Source organism: Gossypium hirsutum, chromosome D12 (genome assembly GCF_007990345.1).
Source record: "Gossypium hirsutum isolate 1008001.06 chromosome D12, Gossypium_hirsutum_v2.1, whole genome shotgun sequence".
NCBI classification, from domain to species: domain Eukaryota; kingdom Viridiplantae; phylum Streptophyta; class Magnoliopsida; order Malvales; family Malvaceae; genus Gossypium; species Gossypium hirsutum.
Window position 1 is genome coordinate 58,786,407 of NC_053448.1, and position 20,822 is coordinate 58,807,228.

General features: G+C 33.5%; 3 protein-coding genes across 8 annotated transcripts; all 3 read right to left on the minus strand.

The window, feature by feature from the left end:
* Positions 1–724: 724 nt before the first annotated feature.
* LOC107947040 (probable E3 ubiquitin-protein ligase RHB1A) lies at positions 725–5,600 on the minus strand. 2 transcript variants are annotated; one of them, XM_016881583.2, is made up of 6 exons: positions 4,251–5,600; positions 3,541–3,684; positions 2,968–3,089; positions 1,899–2,331; positions 1,653–1,762; positions 725–1,553 (listed from the first exon to the last, which is right to left on the minus strand). In XM_016881583.2, the coding sequence occupies exons 3-6, from the start codon at positions 3,028–3,030 to the stop codon at positions 1,524–1,526; spliced, it is 636 nt and encodes a 211-aa protein (XP_016737072.2). In that variant the 5' UTR covers positions 3,031–3,089; positions 3,541–3,684; positions 4,251–5,600; the 3' UTR covers positions 725–1,523. The 2 variants fall into 2 exon arrangements, with proteins under 2 accessions (XP_016737072.2, XP_016737071.2); XM_016881582.2 differs by lacking the exon at positions 3,541–3,684 and having other exon boundaries at positions 4,251–5,593.
* A 3,195-nt stretch (positions 5,601–8,795) lies between these two features.
* On the minus strand, positions 8,796–11,678 carry LOC107947041 (uncharacterized). 4 transcript variants are annotated; one of them, XM_016881586.2, is made up of 8 exons: positions 11,639–11,678; positions 10,562–10,714; positions 10,132–10,465; positions 9,698–9,842; positions 9,471–9,607; positions 9,319–9,378; positions 9,162–9,230; positions 8,796–9,064 (listed from the first exon to the last, which is right to left on the minus strand). In XM_016881586.2, the coding sequence occupies exons 3-8, from the start codon at positions 10,321–10,323 to the stop codon at positions 8,975–8,977; spliced, it is 693 nt and encodes a 230-aa protein (XP_016737075.1). In that variant the 5' UTR covers positions 10,324–10,465; positions 10,562–10,714; positions 11,639–11,678; the 3' UTR covers positions 8,796–8,974. The 4 variants fall into 4 exon arrangements, with proteins under 4 accessions (XP_016737075.1, XP_016737073.1, XP_016737074.1 ...); XM_016881584.2 differs by having other exon boundaries at positions 11,340–11,677; XM_016881585.2 differs by lacking the exon at positions 11,639–11,678 and adding an exon at positions 11,002–11,247.
* Positions 11,679–17,846: 6,168 nt separating this feature from the next.
* On the minus strand, positions 17,847–20,598 carry LOC107947042 (serine/arginine-rich splicing factor SR45a). Of its 2 annotated transcripts, none has more exons than XM_016881589.2 (7): positions 20,437–20,598; positions 19,990–20,012; positions 19,842–19,901; positions 19,624–19,735; positions 19,234–19,383; positions 18,457–18,520; positions 17,847–18,344 (listed from the first exon to the last, which is right to left on the minus strand). In XM_016881589.2, the coding sequence occupies exons 2-7, from the start codon at positions 20,010–20,012 to the stop codon at positions 18,160–18,162; spliced, it is 594 nt and encodes a 197-aa protein (XP_016737078.1). In that variant the 5' UTR covers positions 20,437–20,598; the 3' UTR covers positions 17,847–18,159. The 2 variants fall into 2 exon arrangements, with proteins under 2 accessions (XP_016737078.1, XP_040963395.1); XM_041107461.1 differs by having other exon boundaries at positions 18,475–18,520; positions 20,437–20,571.
* Positions 20,599–20,822: the final 224 nt, after the last annotated feature.

Sequence of the window (20,822 nt, forward strand, 5' to 3'; positions counted from 1 at the left end):
TATCATATTTTGACATCATTGAGAATACAAGATTATCAACTTAAGATAATTTTTGGAACCGAAAATGTGAGATGGCTTGAGCCAAACCACCCTTAAAAAAGAAATGGCGAATGATTGTAATGAAAATGGTAAGTGGCTAGTGATGATTAAATAAACAGTAAACTAGCTTTGATGAGAGCATAGTTGTTTATGATAAGGTAAGAATGAAAAACGATAATTCAGTGAAGAAAGGTTTAAAGATAATGAACGTAATCGAGATTATATGAAAGATACACTCGCTTAACATGTTGATAAAGTGAGTGCTACACTGCTACTTAAGTGCATTATTTGTTCAATAAGAAAACAAGCACTTCTATTCCAGGAAAAAGTTGGCATCAGATTTCTGGTTTGTTTAAATTTTCTATTCGGAAAATACATATTTACATTATGTAGCTAATATATATTTGCATGTATATTATGCATATTTTAATAAAAATTAAAATTGGACAATAAATATATATCTATATCAATGACAATAACGATAAACTCAAAACGTTTGAGACAACATCGATATTAACTTCGTATTTTATAATCCCATAATCATACATAAATAATTTCTATTTATATAAGTTTTACTATGTAAATTTCAGAATCGTGGGGGGGGGGGGGGGGCTAGTTTAGATCAACCTCACCAAAGGGAATCAGTGACATTGACAAAGATACATAATTCATCAAAACTTTGATATGAAAATCATACCTTCAATCAAATTTTTATATATATGGGCACGAATCATGTTATATACAAAATGAAATGGCTACTCAGTTTATCTCCTTCTGTCTCTTAATAAGGAAAATTATTTACACAAAATAAAAAAGAAAAAAAATTCCCATCATTCTAAGGAGTTCACAAACCCATTATCACATCCAGTCCCACCCATCAAACGAATTTTGCACATAAAGATGAACTGGAGATGATTGTAAACACATGACACTTACAGAAGTAACCCCCAAAAAAGCAGACAATCATTAGTTCAGAAGATCTGACTTTCCAGACTAATAAAAAAGATATGTATGTATATGTATGCATGCATGCATGTATGTATGTATGTATGTATGATTGAATGAGAGAAGAAAGAGTTAATGTGCTGCTGAGCAGGTCTGTACAAACAAGGCACTACAAAACAGGATAACAGCATTGTATTCCCTCAGGCATAGACCATCTAGTATTGAACTTTAAAATGGTATCAAACTTGTTTCTCTGTTACTTTTTCTGTATTTCTTTCTTCTTTCTCTATTCAATGTCAAAAGTTTCCAAGGGGTGAAAGCACAATGAGACCAAGACTCCTTTATAAAATGAAGGGGGGGGGGATGAAGGAAAAGAAATTCAAAACCAAACTTTGCCAAATCTGCAGGAGCCACTAAATATATGATGACGAATTGGGGGGGGGGGAGTAAAAACTTAAACTCTGAAGGATTTGGTAAGTTGTAACCTTTGCAACAAAACTTAAGTTCTAGCAGCCGAAGCTGAGTCCAAAACCAGGAAACTAATTGGTGGGCAAGTCAAATATCATTTCCTGCATCAGAAGATAATTAGGACCCTCTTGTTATTTGCTTAGGTTATATACAATAATTCTTATAGACTGATAAGAGATGAAAATAGTTTCAAGACAAACCTTATCACACACAGGACATGTCTCACTTCTTTCCATCCATTCAAAGATACATGCAAGGTGAAAATGATGCTCGCATTTTGTGATAATTTTTGGATTTTCTTCATCATATTCTGCAGGAAAGAACAGAAAAGGGGCCTATCAACAACCTTTCTACTTGGAAGTGGAAATATGACTTGGCGTAAAAAACACAACATCTTTTCTTGCAGTGAGGCAGAAAAGTTCATAGATTGAAAGTGGAAGACATACCTTCCAAACAGGTTGGACAACAATCTTCCTCCTCCTTCGTAGGCACGATTGATTCAACTGGTTTTGGAAGTTCTATTTCTAGCTTTTTTGAAGATTCGTTTTCAGTAGTATTTTGTGCTTTGCAGTCCAATTCCTTTGCATCATCAGATTTTATACAAGTCTCTTGAGTGTTTACAACAACTGTTTCTTGGCCAGAACCAATATTTGTTGTTTGCACTGCTTCATTGCTCTTACTGCTATGAATTCCTTGAGCAGCTGAAGGAGTTAGAGGATGTCCTAAAGCTGCATCAAATGGAATTGGAGCAGGAGGAGGTCGATAAGCATCAGGAACTGATACCTCAAGATTTGTGTCAACCAGCAGCCCAGTGGAGAGGGCAGAGGCGGTAGCATTGCGAGAAGATAAAGGAACATGCCTATCTGAGGCTCTTGTGTTCTGTTAAAAAAAAAGAAATTAACTCAACAAAGATAATGAAAATGATTTCAATACGATAAACAATTGTTCAATATAGTTGCCTCTTAGGGTTATCTTTGTATAAGTATTTAAGCAAGCCATTTTGTAATATCTAATAAGTCAACAAGAAATTCTGGCATTTAATTTTTAGTTTCAAGTTGTTCTACGGTTTAACTATGGCTCATTTTAGTTAGCATAATAAGTATGAGCAGATAGAGATCATTATTCACGATGAACTTAGTAATGGGGATCAAATCATGATTTATGAGCAACTTAAGGGTAATAGAGAATTAACAATTGGAAACATTTATATTTAGTTGCATCCAGACATCCATTTTGTAAAACAAGGAAAGATAAAAATGAAAAGGCCCCAGCACTTCAGCACATTTAAGACATTATGATCCTGTCGACTGCACAAGAGAGTCCAGTTTAACTCATTCTTTAGTCACATTCACCCTAAATTTTGCACTGTGGCACTTAATAACACAGTATTCTACACTGAACTTGACGTGGGTTGAAGCCAAATTCAAAACATAAGAGGTCAAATACACCATGAAAAGTGAGGATGAAAAGGAAAATAAAAGAAAAAAATTCCAGGGAGGGAGAAATTATACTAACACAATAATCTGCTGGTGCACTATTTTCAACTCCTCTAGAAGAACAACAGCAGCAACCCCCCATTCCTTTTACTTACGCATATGACACTACTGGTACTTTGTAACATCACAGGATGAGAAAATCTGTTATAAGAAAAAAAACTAAAATCACTCTTGAAGATATAAAAAGCATACCGTTCCTTTCAATAAACCATATTCATGCCAAATGCCAGATGAAAATGTAAAAGATATCATCAATACAAAAGCAAAACTAGAAGCAGTTAGATATACAAATAGCATAATTCCTAATAGAAAGTTTTGAAAAATAATCGAAGTATGAAGTTCTTGGAGAAACAGTAAAACCCAAAAGAAAGTAACAAAACTATTTCTGGTTCTCACTCACACTTGTCATTAACAAGCAAATTGATAATGGAAAACACAAATAATACGCTAAACCAAAGCCAAGCAGCCTGTTAGTAGATCACACACTACAAATATTATTATATTCTGAAATACAAGTAGTAGCAGAATTATAGATGTAAAAACAAAAAGTGAATGTGTTGCTGATTGTAAAACACAAACAATGTTTAAAAACCTTCCCCCTAGTCAACTAAGCCACTGATGTGGTAATAGAACTTGGATTGGCATCAGGTCCAAGGATTGCATCCTGGATAACCCTTACTCCATCTCCTGCTCTCAGGAAAAAAAAAAAACTTCTCCCCTACTCTGGTCAATTGTCCTGTTATAGTCCCATATCCAGAATTTCAACATAAATTCATCAAAGTAGACCAATTGAGCCAATTAAAACCCAAACAAGATTCTGATAACTGAAGAAAGTAAAAGACCAGGACTAAACCCTCCAACAATCACGGATCAACCACAATTTTTTAGACAAAATCTAGTTAACCTATGTGGTGAAACAAGAACAACAAATAAAACATGTAAAATCAATGAGAAATCAGTTAAAAATCAGCTGCCTTCAGTTCTCTTCATCAACTAGCACCTTAAACAAGGTTCTATTCAATAACAAACTAGCATGGAAATAGCTAAATAGTAGAAACTAGAAAAAGAAATTAAATAAATAAACAATATAAACAAAATCAATTCAAACACAAACAACTAAATATCATAAAGTTGAGAAAAATACCCAAGTAAATTCATAATCAATTCAACAATTCTAGAGCTAGTAAGAAAAAGGAAAATCAACTTATGCTGAGTAAAAACCCTAGAGAAAACCATAATTTAATCAATAAACAACGAGCCAAATTCCAAAAAAGAAAAAGTTGAATAGGATATGAAATTCACCTTTAGATTGAAAGCTGGATTGGAAACGAATCCAAGAATTCCAAGTGAAAAGAAAATTCGATGATTAAAAATAAAATTTTAATCATTCATTTTGAAAGAGCAATTTGTTTAAGTTTGTTTCGTGTAGGAAAAGGCTTTTCAGTGGGAAAGGAGGACTTTTCGAATCCCAAGCCTCCATTTAAAAACAGATTCCACTACTGCAGAATTTCATAGAAATGTTTATTTTCGGGATTTATTTATCTCCACGCGCTAATCTGTCCAGTTTATTCCACGCACCGTATTTATGAGCAACAAAAGGCGGCAAAAGGATAATGTTTGTTTTAACAGAGTTGGTGAGCGTTTGGTGATGACAGTTGGGATTGGCCAGAGGAAAATACGTTGAAATTTTTTTTTCATGTTATAAATAACAAACTTTTATTTGTTTGTTTTATTTTTCCTTTATTTTGCAAATCGCATGTGGCTGAGCTAGGTGGCTACTGATTAAAAATAGAATTCCTTTTGTCTTGTGTTTCAAGGTAAAAAACGTTGAGTATCTGATTTTTTTTTTTTTAGTAAATAAAGAAAACTCTATGCCTCCTCTCCTTGGTCACCCCCAGCAAGTAAGGTCATATGCACACCATCTGCAGCTCGTGTAACACTGGTTCTCTCCCATCAAACACCTTAGCCAACAGGTCTGCCACATAGTTGGCTTCACGGAAGATATGGAGTAAAATTCCCTGATTCTCCGAGTTAGCGGATCATTGGTAGTGCCAACCGGAGCCTTGATAATTCCATCAACTGCAATCTTGCTGTCCCTCTCGAGAATTACTTGCTTGTATCCTCTCTTCCATGCCATGTGAAGCCCGTCATGAATCTCCCAAAGCTCCGCCCGAACGGCCGAGCATCCACCAAACTTCCTGCAATAGCCCGCTATCAAGTCCCCATTGTTGTTCCTTAACAACCCTGCAGAAGAAGACAGTTGACCACTAGAAAGATTCGCCCCATCTGAATTAATCTTCAACCACCCTGGGGGTGGAGGCTTCCAACCGACATGCACCCACTGTAATCTTCAGAACTATATTACTCGTTACAGTTTTGTGCCCAACAAATGCTTCGACTAATGACCTCCTCTAGTGAAGAATTTGAATCCTGAAAAATCTAACTGTTCCTCTGTTTCTAGATATTCCAGCAAGCTGTAGCGAAAAGAGTATTCCAAGGAGCACCAATATATGCTAGTTCATTTGAATTTTTCAGATTAACAACCAACCATTCAAATACAACAAGGGAAAATAATTGCGTCTGATTTGAATGAGAAACAGTTCGCTGTCATACCTGATTGGCAAAAGAACAATCACGTATAACATGTAGAGCTCTTTCGGATACCGACCCACACAACAGGAAACATCCATAGCAATCCCTCTCTTGCATCTCTCAGCATTACTGAGTATCCTCTCCTTAGCAACCAATCACAGGAAATTTTTCACTCTTCGGAGGCAATTTAACTGCTGCAGGATTGACCAAAAGATATCTTTAGATTACTTAATCGGTCGTAAGCATCCGAAACAGAAGAACGCTCATCCTTCTTCCACCTCCAGCTAATGCGATCATCCCCATCTGTCACTTTGGGTGGCAGAATACTAGCAACCCGAGACAGCAGAGAGTGATCCAACCATAAAGAAAGTTTGTGCCATGCCCAGTTACCATCCAAATCTACCATCTCATTTGCCATAGTGCGCTTGTCGACCCCAATTAAGTTTGTAAAGAGCTCCTATAGTGGGCCGATATCATTAATCCAACGGTCAGTCCCGAAATTAACAGATTTGCCATCACCAATTAACCAAACGACATTGCACCTGACCTCCTCCCAGACTTAAGTGAATGACCTCCAAACAAAGGGCCATCTTTCTACCATTATTCATAGTCCCCCAAATAAACTATCTAGCCATTTTTTCAATATGTGTACACACTCTAGACGGAATCATAGAAATTTGCATAAAATAGTTCGGAATGGAAGTAGTAACGATTTCACCAAAGTAACACGATTGGCCATTGAGAGCGCCCTAACATCCCAACCACTCAAGCGACTCTTAACTTCGTCAAGCAAGAAGGCGTAGGTGCTAGAACAGATTTGTGGGAGAGAGGAATACCAAGATATTTACCCTAGTCCTCCACTTGTTTAAAGCCCAATATCGATTTCATCTCCTGTCTTACTTCATTGCTAGTCCTTGAGAATTAGGTGAACTAATCGAGAATTCCTTTCAAGTTAAGGGCTAGTAATCCGTCAGCTTCACAAAACAACACTAAATCATCAGAAAAAAATAAATGCGACAGCCGCGGTCCATCCTTGGCAAGTTTAATTGGCTTTCATGTGTTTTCATTCACCTCTTTCACAATATCATGCCCAAGTCTCTCCATTCCAAAAACGAATAGATAAGGTAAGAGAGGTTCACCTTGGCGAATACCGCTAGATAGCTTAAATTCTTCAATCAAACTACCTTGCATAGAGTTCGAAGAGACACAATGCATTATAAATCTTACCAAATGACATGATAGTCCTATCTCGTATGAAGAATACTCCAAAAAATCTCATTGGATTCTATCATATGCCTTCTGCAAGTGCACCTTGATGGCCATCCAACCTTTTTTACTCTTCCTTGTCCTCATAGAGTGAACCACCTCCTGAGCTATTAAAATATTGTCAGATGTCCTTGCAATGAAACTCACTTGGTTAGGACCAATAAGTTTAGGCATGATGTGCTTAAGTGTTCGAAATGAGGACAATCAGGGTTTTGTTTATAGAAGCTTCAATATCAGTCCCACTAAATACAACTTTCACAAAATCACGCACAGCTTCACTAACGATCCCCACTCAATTGAAAGAAATGAGCATGCAAGCCATCGACCCCAGGAACCTTGAAAGGTGCCATTTCGAATAACGCATATTAAATCTCCTCTTATGTAATCTCGGCCAAAAGAAAATCCAAATCTTGTTAGCATAAAAATGGAAAACACTTACAAATAGGAAAATCACCATTCACAACGCTATTCGAATACAAATCATGGAAAAATCGATTAGCTTCCTCTTGAAGGACCTCGTCATCAAAGCACCATTCCTCACCTTGTACCTTCAAAACACATATTTTATTATGACTTCGCCAGGCCATCGCTCTCGTATGAAATATGATGTATTACGATCCCCATGGAGTAGCCAATCTGATCTAGATTTCTAACGCTTAAAGAGCTCCTCAGGGTCTAAAGTATTCTCCAGTTCTCTCCTAAGTTTAGATTCCAGATTAACCAACTTCGTAGAATAGCAACGTTTACGAGCAGCTTGGACCCCTTTTAGACGTCCAACAACTAACCTCTTGTGTTTTTTACCTATTATTCCAAAGGGGTCCCGATTCCACACTTTAACCTCCTTAGTAAAACTAGCAATCAAATGCGTCAAGCAGCCCAGCATACTCCAATGACGAGCTCCAAGTCTTTGAAACTATCGTGGGTCTCCCAACCAGCAAAATACCGAAAAGGTCGAATCCAGCTATTACTTAACAAGTGGCCCACCGATAATAACAACGCGTAGTGTCTAACGACCTGATTTTATTCAGCGCCAGAAACTTCAATTTTGAAATCCAACTCCGCAAAATGAGTTGATTGAAAATTTAGTTAAAATAATTATGTGTTCAGTAGGAAATAATAATATTAATATACCGAGTGATTAAATTGATTAAGCTATTAAATTACAAAGTGACTAAAATTATAGTGAGATTTAATTGAAGAGAATTGAAAGTCTTTAATATGCAATTTTATCAAGGACTATGAAAAAATAAAACCAATTATAATTCGTAGAAATGTTTTCGTATGATTATATCATCAAAGTCCATTATCCATCATTAAACCATATTTTTAACTAATAAATTAAAGTTTAATTAATGTTAAATTAACTAAGTACATATTTATAATATGATAAGTGGGAGAGTGGAGAAGTGACCATTATCCTCATCCTTTCACCACTGGAACCAAAGAAAGGAAAGAAATAAAGAAATTGAAAGTTTTCCAAGCTTTTTTTGTCTATTCAAAATTCACAAGTTAACGATGAGATCGAGACATCGAGGATCAAAGGCGAAAACAGGCAACAGGCTATGAACTCGATTTGTGCTCTTATAATTTGACTTTGATTTATATTTTATTAAATAACTAAATATAATCGAACAATAATTATGTCAAACAAGAATCAAAGTACGAACTCAATTCCTTAATTTGTTCAAATTACGCTAACATATGTATATAACTGTTTGCATTGTGATAAGGTGATGCTATTTACATTGAAATATTATTTGATAAATGTGTTGATTATGGTATCATGTTATTTGAGTTATAATATGATTTAATGCGGCTTAGATATGTCGATATATATAAATATATTCAGAGTTTAGGGACTATGATCTGACCATCCATTTGATGTTATGCCACCCCCCATATGAGCAATTGATAATACATCAACTATTTTGAGCAGCAATAGTTTTAGTGTAGTTCATTAAAGGATAGGTTGTATAAGGATATATGAACTAATGGGAATGGTAGATGTACTGGAAACTAACAAAGGGCATAAGCCCTATATTACAAAGTTAGAGAAACCGGGGAGAAATCCGGTCGGTCAATCGACAACTCTTGCCGAATTAGTCTTTTTTCTAATCTAAGGTTAGAGCGCTAAAATATGTATGTCCTACATACAATGATGAAAACATTCATAGTTGCTCACTCTGCGCGTCGTCAGTTTTCAGTCTCTTAGCAGCGGTGATGAATTCCGAGATCACCTTAACCTCATTTAACGGTGGCTGTATCGAAAGAAAGGATGTTAGATTCAACGAAAGCCGTGAAAATACGGCACATTTGTATGTGCGCATAAGTCTCTTAACAGAGAAGAGAACTGACCTGTGACACAAAATGCCGCTGCACCGTATTAAGTATTTGTTCCCTTGGTGAATAACCATTGATGCTTCCCTTCAAATAAAGTTAAAAGAACCCCATGAATTCGACGAATTCGATAAATATAATAATTCATTGAAGGCGAGAGTTAGTAGGGACCGACAAGTTTGAAGTGCCTGCAATATCTTCGCAAGGAGTCAGTGTCGAGTCTTGCCAAATTTACCTTCAAAATTAGGAACACATGATACAAGTATATTTAGAATCATAAAACAATGGCATAGATGATACATACTGCAAATTTTGGCTTATACTAACCGATTGTGTTGCATGAATAATGGATTGAACATCTCTGTAACCTGTACGATTCGTTGATTTCATGGATGCAGATGGCAGCCATGGTTTTGTATTTCGAACTCTGGGTTTGGCAGGCCTGTGGAACTCAATGTTACTAGCTGTCCAAAAGCAAAAAAAAAACATGAAGGGGCATGATCTGTTAACATGAAAAAACAAAACAAAAGGTTAAGAACATTCGTTTGACTTACGGAAATCACGGTCCTTCTCGCCAATGTCTGATCCACTGCTCGAGTTATCAAAATCATGATCATCATCTACTTCATTCCCTGTAGGATGTTCCAACACACTCAATGCATTCCTCTGAAGCTTAACTTCAACCCCATTCTTCAAAACCTTGAAAATGGTCACAAAACAAGATTCTTCAATCACATATATAAACAATATTATTAAGGAAACAACATCATAAACACAACAAAGTTGATGTCTGGTCCATCCTGTCGGACTAAAAGCTATAGAAAACTAATCAAAAGTTAAAGCTACAAAAATCAGTGTGCAAAACAACTTAATCATTGATATATATTGACTATGGAGAGAATTTGCATCAAATAGTGGAATTTAAAAGGGAAAACAAAAAGAGAAGAGACTATAATAATGATAAATGAATGTAAAGCTGAAAATATACCAGCCAGTGCCAACCACCTAGGCCCACAGCTTTCTTGACCACGCCTTGCAAGCCAACCAATACAGATTTTGTTCTATTATTTCCCGTGACAATAACTTTTGTGTGTCTCGGAAGAACCGAAAGCTCTTCATCGCCGCTTTCTTCCCTGAACGGCGACAGAACCCGAGAAGAACACAGTTCATGCTCCAACATTTTTGTTAATAATTGTCGAGACAAAGCTAACTTAGAGGAATAAGCAGCTGACTTTAGCTAATCAAAAACCCCATCAGCTCCATCAGTTTCCACGTTTGTTTTTGTTTTATTAATGGAAGATTCTGAGTCTTAGGTTATGATTCTGTAAAAAAGGACAAGGTTTTTTTTAATGAAGTACAGAGAGAATCGTAAAGATTAGCTAAATAGAAGCCAGAGAATAGAAAGGTTGATCACTGACACGAATATTTAGAGGAAGAAATGAATGCGGGTTTTGTCTTCAGAGAAACCGATCACTGGTTCACGATACTTTAATTGATCTCAATAAATGAACTCCCACGAAAAAGAAGACGATGCTAATGCTATCTCATCATTAAGCTTCCGCTCATATCACCTGAAACAAGCAGAAATGGATTAAAACTTAAAACCCTTTTTTGTATTAAGAACTTTAAAGTTGAAAACAATCCAATTTGCAATATATTAGTCACCAACCCATGGTGGGAAAAAATAACTTTTTAAAAAGCTGGATTGTAAATATCAATAGCCAAGAAAAAGTAGACCAATGAAGACAATTACGTTTGGTTGCTTAGAAATTTTAACTATAGAACAAAAACTTAAAAAAAAAAATACTCATGAACCATTTAAAGGAAGCATCAGAAAAAGAAAAAAAAAACTGGTTACATTCTAAAACCCTCCATTAATCTAAGAAGAAAAGAGATAGATAGAACAGAAGAAGATGTAAGATTCTCTTGGCCGCATTTTCTTTGAGGAAACTTTAGTAAAACAAAAGTTGAAAAAGGTCAGAATTTTGGCTTTTAAAAAGAAAAAGAACGCTATTAGTCACTTTCAGCGTTATGCTCAAATTCAATAAACAAAACAGCTAAAACCCAAGTGAGAATTAAGAAGCTATTTGGTATACAATCCATTCAAACATAAAGCCCAAAAGGCTATTTTATAAAAGAATCTTGCATGGAATAAAAGAAACCCTAAAATTAGAAGAAAAAAATTTCTGATGGTACCTGAAGAACACGATAAAAATGCAAAACGATTCAAAAGAAAGAAGAAAAACACAGTAGAAAACAAGGAATGTGTTTTACGGGTCGGGGATACTGGATTTCGGGTTCAGAAAATTGGGTTTGTAAGCATTTCTTTCTAAGAAAAATAAAAAGAGGGGGAAAGAAAAACGCCTATTAGTTGAGCAAAGAGAGAAACTGTAAACGCAGAGGTTTTCGAGAGAAAAGAAAAGTTTGAATCGAAAAATGGGAAAGGGGGAGAGAGAAAGCACAGTGAATGCTTATCAACTGCCATGGGAAACGACCTGCCATGGTGTCGTACGGTCGGTCCTTTCGTTTTCCTTTTGTAACCGGGCAATGCAATACGCCATTGAGCTTTATTATGTTGAAAATGGCTCGGCTAACGGCTATAATGAGCGGAGTGGCGGTATTCAATGAAGTGGGACCCAGAGGGATATGGAAGTGATAGTGTGGGTCCCATTGGATTTATTTGTTTGGTGAGGAAATTGTTTTGCATGGTTCCTATTCTTACCTACGCACTCTCCCGCACACGAATTCTTCATGACTGCGTTAAATGTTGTGGTGTGTCGCCATACCCCATAAGCTTAAATCCCTTAATTTTGTTCCTTACTTGATTAGTTTGAATTTCTATTTTAGGTTAAATTCTGCTATTATTTTTTTTTGTAAAATTTTGATATTACACCTCGTATTTTCTTTTATACTTTAATTTTGTCATTTTTGGTCTTTGTATTATTTTAAAATTTGATGTGTCAAATATATTATCGCATGTGTAATGCTATGTCTGTTTGTTGTTTTCACATATTACTAACAAAAAATTAGCTAATGGATTTAACAACGGTAATTTACATTAAAACTAAAATTTTGAAATTCAAAAATTATAGTCACTGAGAATGATCTAATATGCAAATGCGGGCTAAATCATAACTTTAATCAAAATATAGGACTGATGACATAATTTAACCATACAGATTTAATTGTTACCATTGAATCAATACTAAAATTTCGAAATTCGAAAAGTAAACGAGCTAAAAATTAAAGTACATGTACAAAATTTACAATTTACTCAAAGGACGGGGTCTAATTACAAAATTTGACCCTTTTTATATTTTATGAAGGTTATGAATTTAGTATTTATATTTTAATTTGATCAATTTTAATTTTTATCCTTTAAGAATTTATAATCCTCGACAAATCTTAACCATTGAATTCATTTTGTTTGATAAAGTGTTGAAGAAAAATCAATCAACTATGAATTAATATTTTCATAACTTAATTTTTCAAAAGCGTTTGATAACCCACAATGAAACCTATTGGATAGATTTTTTGCTACAAAAAAAAGTGTATATAATGATAAGTAGATAGGGACCTATGTATCACTTAAATAGAGAGTAAATTTAATGGTATTTTATTTTATTTTATTTCATTTATGATTATATTATTCTCTGTCAAAAATTTTAATTGTATTTAGTGTTTAATTTTAAATAAAACACCAAACATATTTTATAACTTAAATTCAATATTTAATTTTTTTTAGTACTTATTTTTCAACACTTAATTTTTCAGTTTATCAAGCATGGCCTAAGTTATGATATTTTCAAAATCTAATGCGGCGAACATATTATCATATGTGTAATGTCATGTCAACTTGTTTTTTTACATATTACTCACTAAAGATTCATGTAATAGATTAACGATTATCATTTACATCAATACTGAAATTTTAGAATTTGAAAAGTATAAGGACATAGAGAGATCCAATTGGAGTATGTAGGCTAAATTTGCAATTGTATATATAGTATAGGTCCAATAATTAAATTTGACCAAATGGATTTAACTCCCATGGTTTCAGTTGGGATCAAAATTCTAGAATTTGAAGAATATAGGGGACTAAAATTTATCAAAGAAAAATACAAGGATTAAATCCACGACTTTTGTAAAGTACATGGACTAATACTAAAACTTAACTTAAATTTTATTTATTTTAATTTAATTATGAAAATTAATCATTTAAACTCATCCAGTTTCTACTTGAATGGATTCGAATATGAAATTGATACAATTTTAAAATATTCAAAATTAGAGAAACCCCGAATTTGAAGTATTTCAAACTTAAAATAATTTAGACAAATAACTATAAATTAATTGAATGCGTAATAATCTAATTCTAAAACCCAAATGACTTAATTCAAACATTGAGTATTTTATTAAAAAAATGGGTAAAGTACAAAAATACATTTTAATCATTTATGTTTGAAGTGTTACGTTTTAATCACTTATGTTATTGTTTTGTTACGAAATGATCACTCTGCTGTTAAACTTTGTTACCTCCCTAGCGACTATCCTACGTGGCAATCCGAATAGGTTTTAAATGCCAACTTTGATGTCTAACTGAGATGAGAATAGTTTTCAAATCAAAATGGAAAAGAAAACTAAAAGAAAAATGAGACGAATGGTTTTTCTTCAGTTTAAAGTGTAATTAATTTAAAATTTTCAATTAATTAAATTTATTTAATTAAAAACCCATTCTCGTCCTAGTTTGATGTCCCTGTTTGACATCCAAGTTGGCATTTAAAACTCATTCGGATTGTCACGTATGATTGCAGTTAATGAGGTAACGGAGCTTAACGACAGAGTGACCACTTCGTAACAAAACGATAACGTAAGTGACTAAAACGTAAGATTTCAAACATAAGTGACTAAAATGTAATATGAGGCAAACAAAAATGACTATTTTTGTAGTTTATCATAAAAAAATTTAAGTGAGAGAGAATGTCTCTATTTGTATAGTTGAGCTCCCCCAATTCAATGGTACAATTTAAATTACATCGAAGCTAATATTAGAATCCATCTACAATATGCAAGTCCTAAGGGATTTAAACATTATACAATCTTATCCCCTAAGATTTACAATATTCATCATGATAGCTCTACTTTACTAGAATGTTTCATTGGGCCATAAAAACTTCAAATAGATGGACTTTTTCGTATGTTACATGAATCAAACCAGTTCAAGTGGGTCAAATGAGTCTCATTTAATCAATTGATCTCAATGGGTTGTTCCATGTGCATCTGTCGCGGACATTGATTCGCGGTCCGTGACAAAAGTACCTGCAAAGTCCTTTTATTACAAAGACTGAATCAAATTAGTCTCCGTACCATTAAATGTATCAATTTAATCCATGTATTGCTTAAAAAAATCAAATAAGATAAAACTGTAATGAAGCTAACATTTTATGTTTAAAAAATTATATGAAAATTATTATTTTTATTAGGGATGATGTCATATTTGCTACTTGTACTATTATAAAATATCCAATGTGGCACATCCACTTCCACAAATTGTCCATTGTGGTACATGTACTTCTATAAAATGTCATTATGGTACCCTATATTGGACATTTTCAAAATATAAGTGTCGCATTGGACATTTTATGAAAGTATAGGTACCATGATATGACACATATTAATAGTTCAGGTATCACATTAGACGTTTTATGAAAGTACATGTACCAATGCGAGATCATCCCTTTTTATTTCAAACTAGATATTTTTTGCGTAACCATAAAAAGTTTTAAAATACAACTTTATTATACAGTAAATGTTAATTCTATTCATATTTGACATATTATTTAATTATTTTTAATAATATAATAAAAAATAAATTGATCCAATCTCTATAATAATAAAAAAAGTGTGTAAAGTATATTCACAAATTTAATTAACAAGTTTGTCCAAAAGTTGGATTTATTACATTTAGAAAAAAACATTAAATTATTTTAAGAATTTTCAATTAAATATAAACTAAAAAATATTTTTATTGAGAGGGTTTTGCATAATAATATTAAGCGATTTTAATTTGTTGGATATCTTTATTCCTAGAGTTGTTTACAAGATGTCCGACAGCGATTTTTAACGGCTAGGATTCAACTGATTATTCTGACAGTGGGCAACTTTGTCATTTAGTTTAGCACATCTAATATCCAAGCCGCCGATTTTGTTCCCATGCATAGCCAAGCCGATGATCGGTTGCTCCCGAAAAAGGAGAAGCATGTGAAGTACACGTGTTTGAGATCCAGCTGTCACATATTTTATTAGGTACTATTACACCTGTACATACTTGTATAAATACCAGATTTTGGTTAAATACGTTCATAAATATATGTATATTTTTTATTTTTTATAATAATATTTTAATTTTACATAATTAATGTGAATAATAATCACTAAAAGATAAATAAAATATTCTAAAATTTATTTTTGTATCATGATTAAAAAATGAACAATGGAAAAAATATTTATATTATAAATACATTAAATAATAATGTTATTTTGGGTTCTAAAATAAACTACATATATATGTTATCACTGTTGAGTAATATTATTATTTAATATATTTTTTGCTTTTGACCTTTAAAAAAAATGGAAAAGTAAAACTTTTTTGTAAGTCTCTTTTTGATTGTTTTGTTATTCTTCATCGGCTCACAATGTGTCGTGGCATTATATGGTTGGTTGACGTGTTAAATTTCGTCAGGAATGGACATGAAGATAAAAATTCAAATATTACATTAGATATTTTTAAAATGAAGAAAATTTACCATTATCACTAAAATAAATTAAGTTCGCTAAATAAATTTATCATCTAAAAAATATATCAACTATAAATTTCAATTATTGAAATATAAAATAATTCCAGTATGACAATGATCTCATGTTCAAGCTTTAGTAAATGTACTTTAGTATTTTTTTTATATTTTTATATTTTTTTTGCATTCCTATAATTTTATAATTTTTTTTGTTTAATAATTTTGTAATTTTTTTTGCAAATTTTAAATATTTTAAAGGCTTTTAGAATGATGACGTCACAACAATGTAATTTGTATGACATGTGATAACATATAATTGATTATCTAGTTTTTTTAATATCCAAAGGACTGAACCGGGAGCGTTTGATATCATTAGGGATTGAAGTAGGTCAAAAATTACTTTAAGGATCAAAGCGGGAAAAAGATATACTTCAAGGACTAAAGTGTGTATTAAGCCAAAAAAAACCATAGGTATTAAAAATAAACCATATAAATGTATAAGTACTTTCACTAATATAGAATATAAAAAAATATTGTTGGGGAAGTCATACTTGCTTTAAGAAAAATCTTCGAAGTGTCTTTCGCTGGGAGTTGATAGACATCTCGACAATAGAGGTATATTCAAATTTATCCTTGAGTTTTCTCTTTAGATTTCGCAAAGAACCCTCGATATGTTCACAATGTGGGGAGCACCTCATCCACCAAGGAAATGTGAACACTTAACCGTGGTGGGGGATATTTAATCATGGTACTACTTAATGATGGAGGTGAGACTCGTTCTAAAAGAAGTATTCAAAATGTCATATGTTGGGAGCAAATGGACCTCTTAATGATGGAGGTATTGTGCCTAGGGTATTTGTGCTTGATTTTATCTTTGAGTTTTGTTTCTCAACTTTGCGGAGAGTCCTTGATGGGTTCACAGAGTGAGAATAGCTCGTCCACCAAAGGAATGTGATCATTTGATCTTAGTAGAGTTTAAATTCGTGCCCTAAGAAGACAAAATCGGGAAACTAAACATAAACAACCTACGCACAATACATCTACTATTGAGAGGTTTATTGACTCCCGACGGACGATACTCCAAAAATTTTCACAAAAAATCCAACATTCCCTCAATAAATATATTTTAGAATGAAATGAAATGAAATTATGAAATAAATTTGAAATGTTAATTTTTAGGTAGAATCTAAATACGGTATTTAAGCAAGTCCACTTGGAACTTTCTTACAAAATTCGAAAGATTTTATTATTTTCATCCAAATAAATAAATTTATTTTTGAAGTTTTGAAATGAATAAATTTGAAAAATTGATTTGAAGTCCGCCCTTCAACCAGATTTTTTCCCAAAGTGTGGGCCATTACCCTAATTCCTAACCTTACATGTTTCCCCTCTTTTCAATTTTGTTTTTAATTTTTAATTCTAAATTGGGGTTTCTTAACAAATTTAATTTGGATACATTTTATCTTTAATTAATATACTATTTAATATAATTATATTAATAATCATATGATAAAGATATTACCTACAAATCAATCTAAAATCTTAGTTCATTACTTAACAAAATACATTTAAATTTAATCTTAATTACATATAGATCGCAAACTTTGTAATATTTTACTCGTTCAAGAATATTAGATTTTTAAAAAAATTAAAATAAATGTAATAACTTAATTTTTACCAAGCATTATAATTTTATAAAATAATAAAATCCTTCTGGGCCTAACATAGTAATTTACTTGCTTATGGATATTTTTCTACAAAGCAGGGCCAAGAGTGGTGTGTTTGCATTAACTTCTTCCAGAAATAAATTCTTGGACACATTTGTCTCATCTCAATATGTCAAGTTATTTTCCCTCAAAAATCGATCCCAACATGTTCTACTAAATAAAGCAAAAGGCAAAAGGAGTAGTACTGGTTAAAGGCTTTGCTTGCTGTCCACTCAAAATCAAAGTCCAAATGTTCATCACACTTTCACATGCTCTAGTGGTTTTTGGAGAAACCCCTTTTTTATTTTTCATCTTTGAATCACTCGTATCTAATTGCAAAAAACAAAGCCAAGTTTAGGGCACATCATAAATATAATAAACATTCAGATAGATGAGATAAAAGGGTGACATTCATAATGATCCCACACAAGGGAGTGCCCTCTGGCTCTGAGCGCGCCCTCCCAATATAAAGTCATATTTATCGCTTCTCCGTCGATATGGAGAATGAAATTTCTCTCATCTACGATGACCACTGCCATCACCAGACAAGGAGCGCTCTCTGTGCCTCCTATGTAAGTCAGGATCATCTCTTCTCCTACCATATGGAGAACGAGAACGGGATCTCCCTCGTCTACCCCTTGAATGATAATCTCTGTCATTTTGTCGAGGTGAATAGCTACGAGACCGTCTGTGGCCTTGTCCTGTGTAATTTTGGCATGTTGATTAACATATAAGAATAAATGACAAGGGTGAAACTTGAAAACATCATAAAGAATTTCCAAAAAAAGCAATAAAAAAAATACTAGTATCCACCTCTTCTATCTCGCACACCTTGATACCTCCCAGGTGTCGGTGTTCTTCCTCGGGACCTTTTTGCCTGCATTGTTAGCTCAAAAGTTAAAATATGGCAGATACAGCGAGGACTGGTGATTTACTCAAAATAGTTATTATCACCACAAACTGAAAAAAGTTCCCTATGTTGACTGAACCATGGGTAGAGTTGCAAGGACTTAATATTAAGTCTTCAGTTAACACCAATCTCGGGTTCAATTCCTGGACAACCACTAAATCATTCCCCTTATCCGAAAATAAAAGACAGTTGCCTACATTACATGATATTGACATACACAAGAGGTTTACATAACCAACAAAAAATTTCTGAAGTATTACAACCATGCAAGATCTTTATTGTAATGAATATGATAGGATATTCACCTTCACGGAACAAGCAAGAAAAGACCAAAAAAATTGATGAAACATGCATGTCAGGCGGGTATTTCAAAATTGAAAAATAATAAACAGCCTCTCCAGATACTGTTACTGTTGTGGAAAAGGAAAAAAGGGCATGCAACCTTCTGCAAAATAGTGAGTTTGAATCCATGAGTTTGGAATGTCGATGCAGAACTCATGTCGTGAGAGGGTACAGGTTGAACTGTTAAGAGCTTAGTTTTCGATGAAGCTACACATACAAGACCTGCTGCCAAAATTTATCAGGCAACACTTCGGAAGAAAGAAGTTAAGATAAAATTCTATATAAACGATTTAGCTTCGGTATAGACTAACAACTCGATCCTTCGTATAAATTAATACCTTTTCCACAGTGATTAATCGACCTTCAAGCACTGAACGATTCAGATACTTGATGCAGCGCTCTGCACCCTCAACAGTTTCCATGGTCACGAAAGCAAATCCACGAGATTCTTTGGTGTGTGGATCAGTAACTAGATGGCACTCCAAAACCTGGAACAAAAATTCATCAGATCTAAATCCTCCACTCACTTAAGATCCTAAGGGAATTCTCGTTATATTGATTTATACTTTTTTTCACTACAATGGAGGCTCTTAATGAAAACAAGGTTGATGGTTCATACTACAACTTGAAGCACAACCCCGAAATTACCTCTTTATCGAGAGACATAAAAGAAATTGAAGCACTTGAAAGAACAAAGCATGTTGTCTCCATAAACAATCACTCCATACCTTTCCTTCATTGCTGAAATACTTCTCGAGATCAACAGCAGTAACTCTTGTGGATAACCCAGTAACATATAAGTTATTTCCTGGATTGGATGCATCCTGAGATTCACGGCTCCTGGGGCAATAAAAACTAAATCACTACAAACAATTTGAACTGTAAAAGCCAGATAATACATGATACTAATATACTAAAATAAACAAATAACTAAGCTTTCATATACCTAGACCTGGAGCGACTCCTACCAGACCTAGGCTGTCGTCTTCTTCCCGGAGAAACCGACCTGAAAGTGTCAGTTTGAAGGAAAATTCAATTTACTTACATCAAAACAAAATCACCTAAGAAAAGAGGAGGGGGGGGGGGAAACTGACCTTCCTTCCCTTGAATATGACATCTGCCAATACAGCAAAAGACAAATTCAAGATTTTAAACACGAAAATTTTCACTTCCTTACCTCAATGATTTTAAAAATTCCTTTCTTTTTATATTTATTTTCATTATTTCCTACACTATCGGTCATTTTCTCAGCAACCAAACATAATAGTTTTCAGCCTTTTAAGTGATAAACAATAAAATATTCATGATTCCACTATCAATTACATAAAATTTATGAGTTTTGCTTCTTGAATCTTAATTTTCAGAACATGCAAAAATAAAAATCATAACACAGATTCATAACAATAAAATCACTGAAAATCCTTGGAAATAGAGTAGATTTATTTCTTTAAAAAACGATATTTTACTAAACTGGCGAGGCTCTCTAAACAGTCAAAATCTAAAATTATAAAGGAATAGAGGAATAAAAATTGAAGATTTACCTATTATGCTGAGAGAATTGCCTGAGTCAACTCAGATGCCCCAACTCAGTAGGCTGGTCTATGTTGAGAAACAAGGGAATCCATAAATGAATGGTTAAATTAAAAAAAAAAAAACTCACTTTTTCTACATAAATTGAGAGAGAAAAAAAGCTTAAAAGAAAAAAAAATCGGGAACGTTAATGATTAAACTTGGGCTTTTTTTGCAGCCTTGAACAAAGCCCAGCCTGTCTAAGAAATGTGCTTAATTTTACTTTGCTGAAATATAGTCCAAGTTAGCTGATCGAGTTTTACCTTGATTGACATCAATATTATTGTCAGTATAGAAGGACGTGGGTTTTAGTACACTGAAGCGTATAATCCTCTTATTTATGGGTTAGGGAGGAGCT

What these genes read in the sequence shown, in the direction of transcription:
- LOC107947042 (XM_016881589.2), bottom strand. Translation starts at nt 20,012, where the DNA reads ATGTCATATTCAAGGGAAGGAAG. An exon ending in AGGAGTCGCTCCAGGTCTAG is followed by an intron (nt 19,736 to 19,841) that starts GTATATGAAAGC and finishes TTATTGCCCCAG; the next exon opens with GAGCCGTGAATCTCAGGATG. An exon ending in GATTAATCACTGTGGAAAAG is followed by an intron (nt 18,521 to 19,233) that starts GTATTAATTTAT and finishes CTAACAATGCAG; the next exon opens with GCAAAAAGGTCCCGAGGAAG.
- LOC107947041 (XM_016881586.2), bottom strand. Translation starts at nt 10,323, where the DNA reads ATGTTGGAGCATGAACTGTGTTCTTCTCGGGTTCTGTCGCCGTTCAGG. An exon ending in TTATTCATGCAACACAATCG is followed by an intron (nt 9,379 to 9,470) that starts GTTAGTATAAGC and finishes CTAATTTTGAAG; the next exon opens with GTAAATTTGGCAAGACTCGA. An exon ending in AGCGGCATTTTGTGTCACAG is followed by an intron (nt 9,065 to 9,161) that starts GTCAGTTCTCTT and finishes CTTTCGATACAG; the next exon opens with CCACCGTTAAATGAGGTTAA.
- LOC107947040 (XM_016881583.2), bottom strand. Translation starts at nt 3,030, where the DNA reads ATGGGGGGTTGCTGCTGTTGTTCTTCTAGAGGAGTTGAAAATAGTGCA. An exon ending in GTGCACCAGCAGATTATTGT is followed by an intron (nt 2,332 to 2,967) that starts GTTAGTATAATT and finishes TTTTTTTAACAG; the next exon opens with AACACAAGAGCCTCAGATAG. An exon ending in TTGTCCAACCTGTTTGGAAG is followed by an intron (nt 1,763 to 1,898) that starts GTATGTCTTCCA and finishes TCTTTCCTGCAG; the next exon opens with AATATGATGAAGAAAATCCA.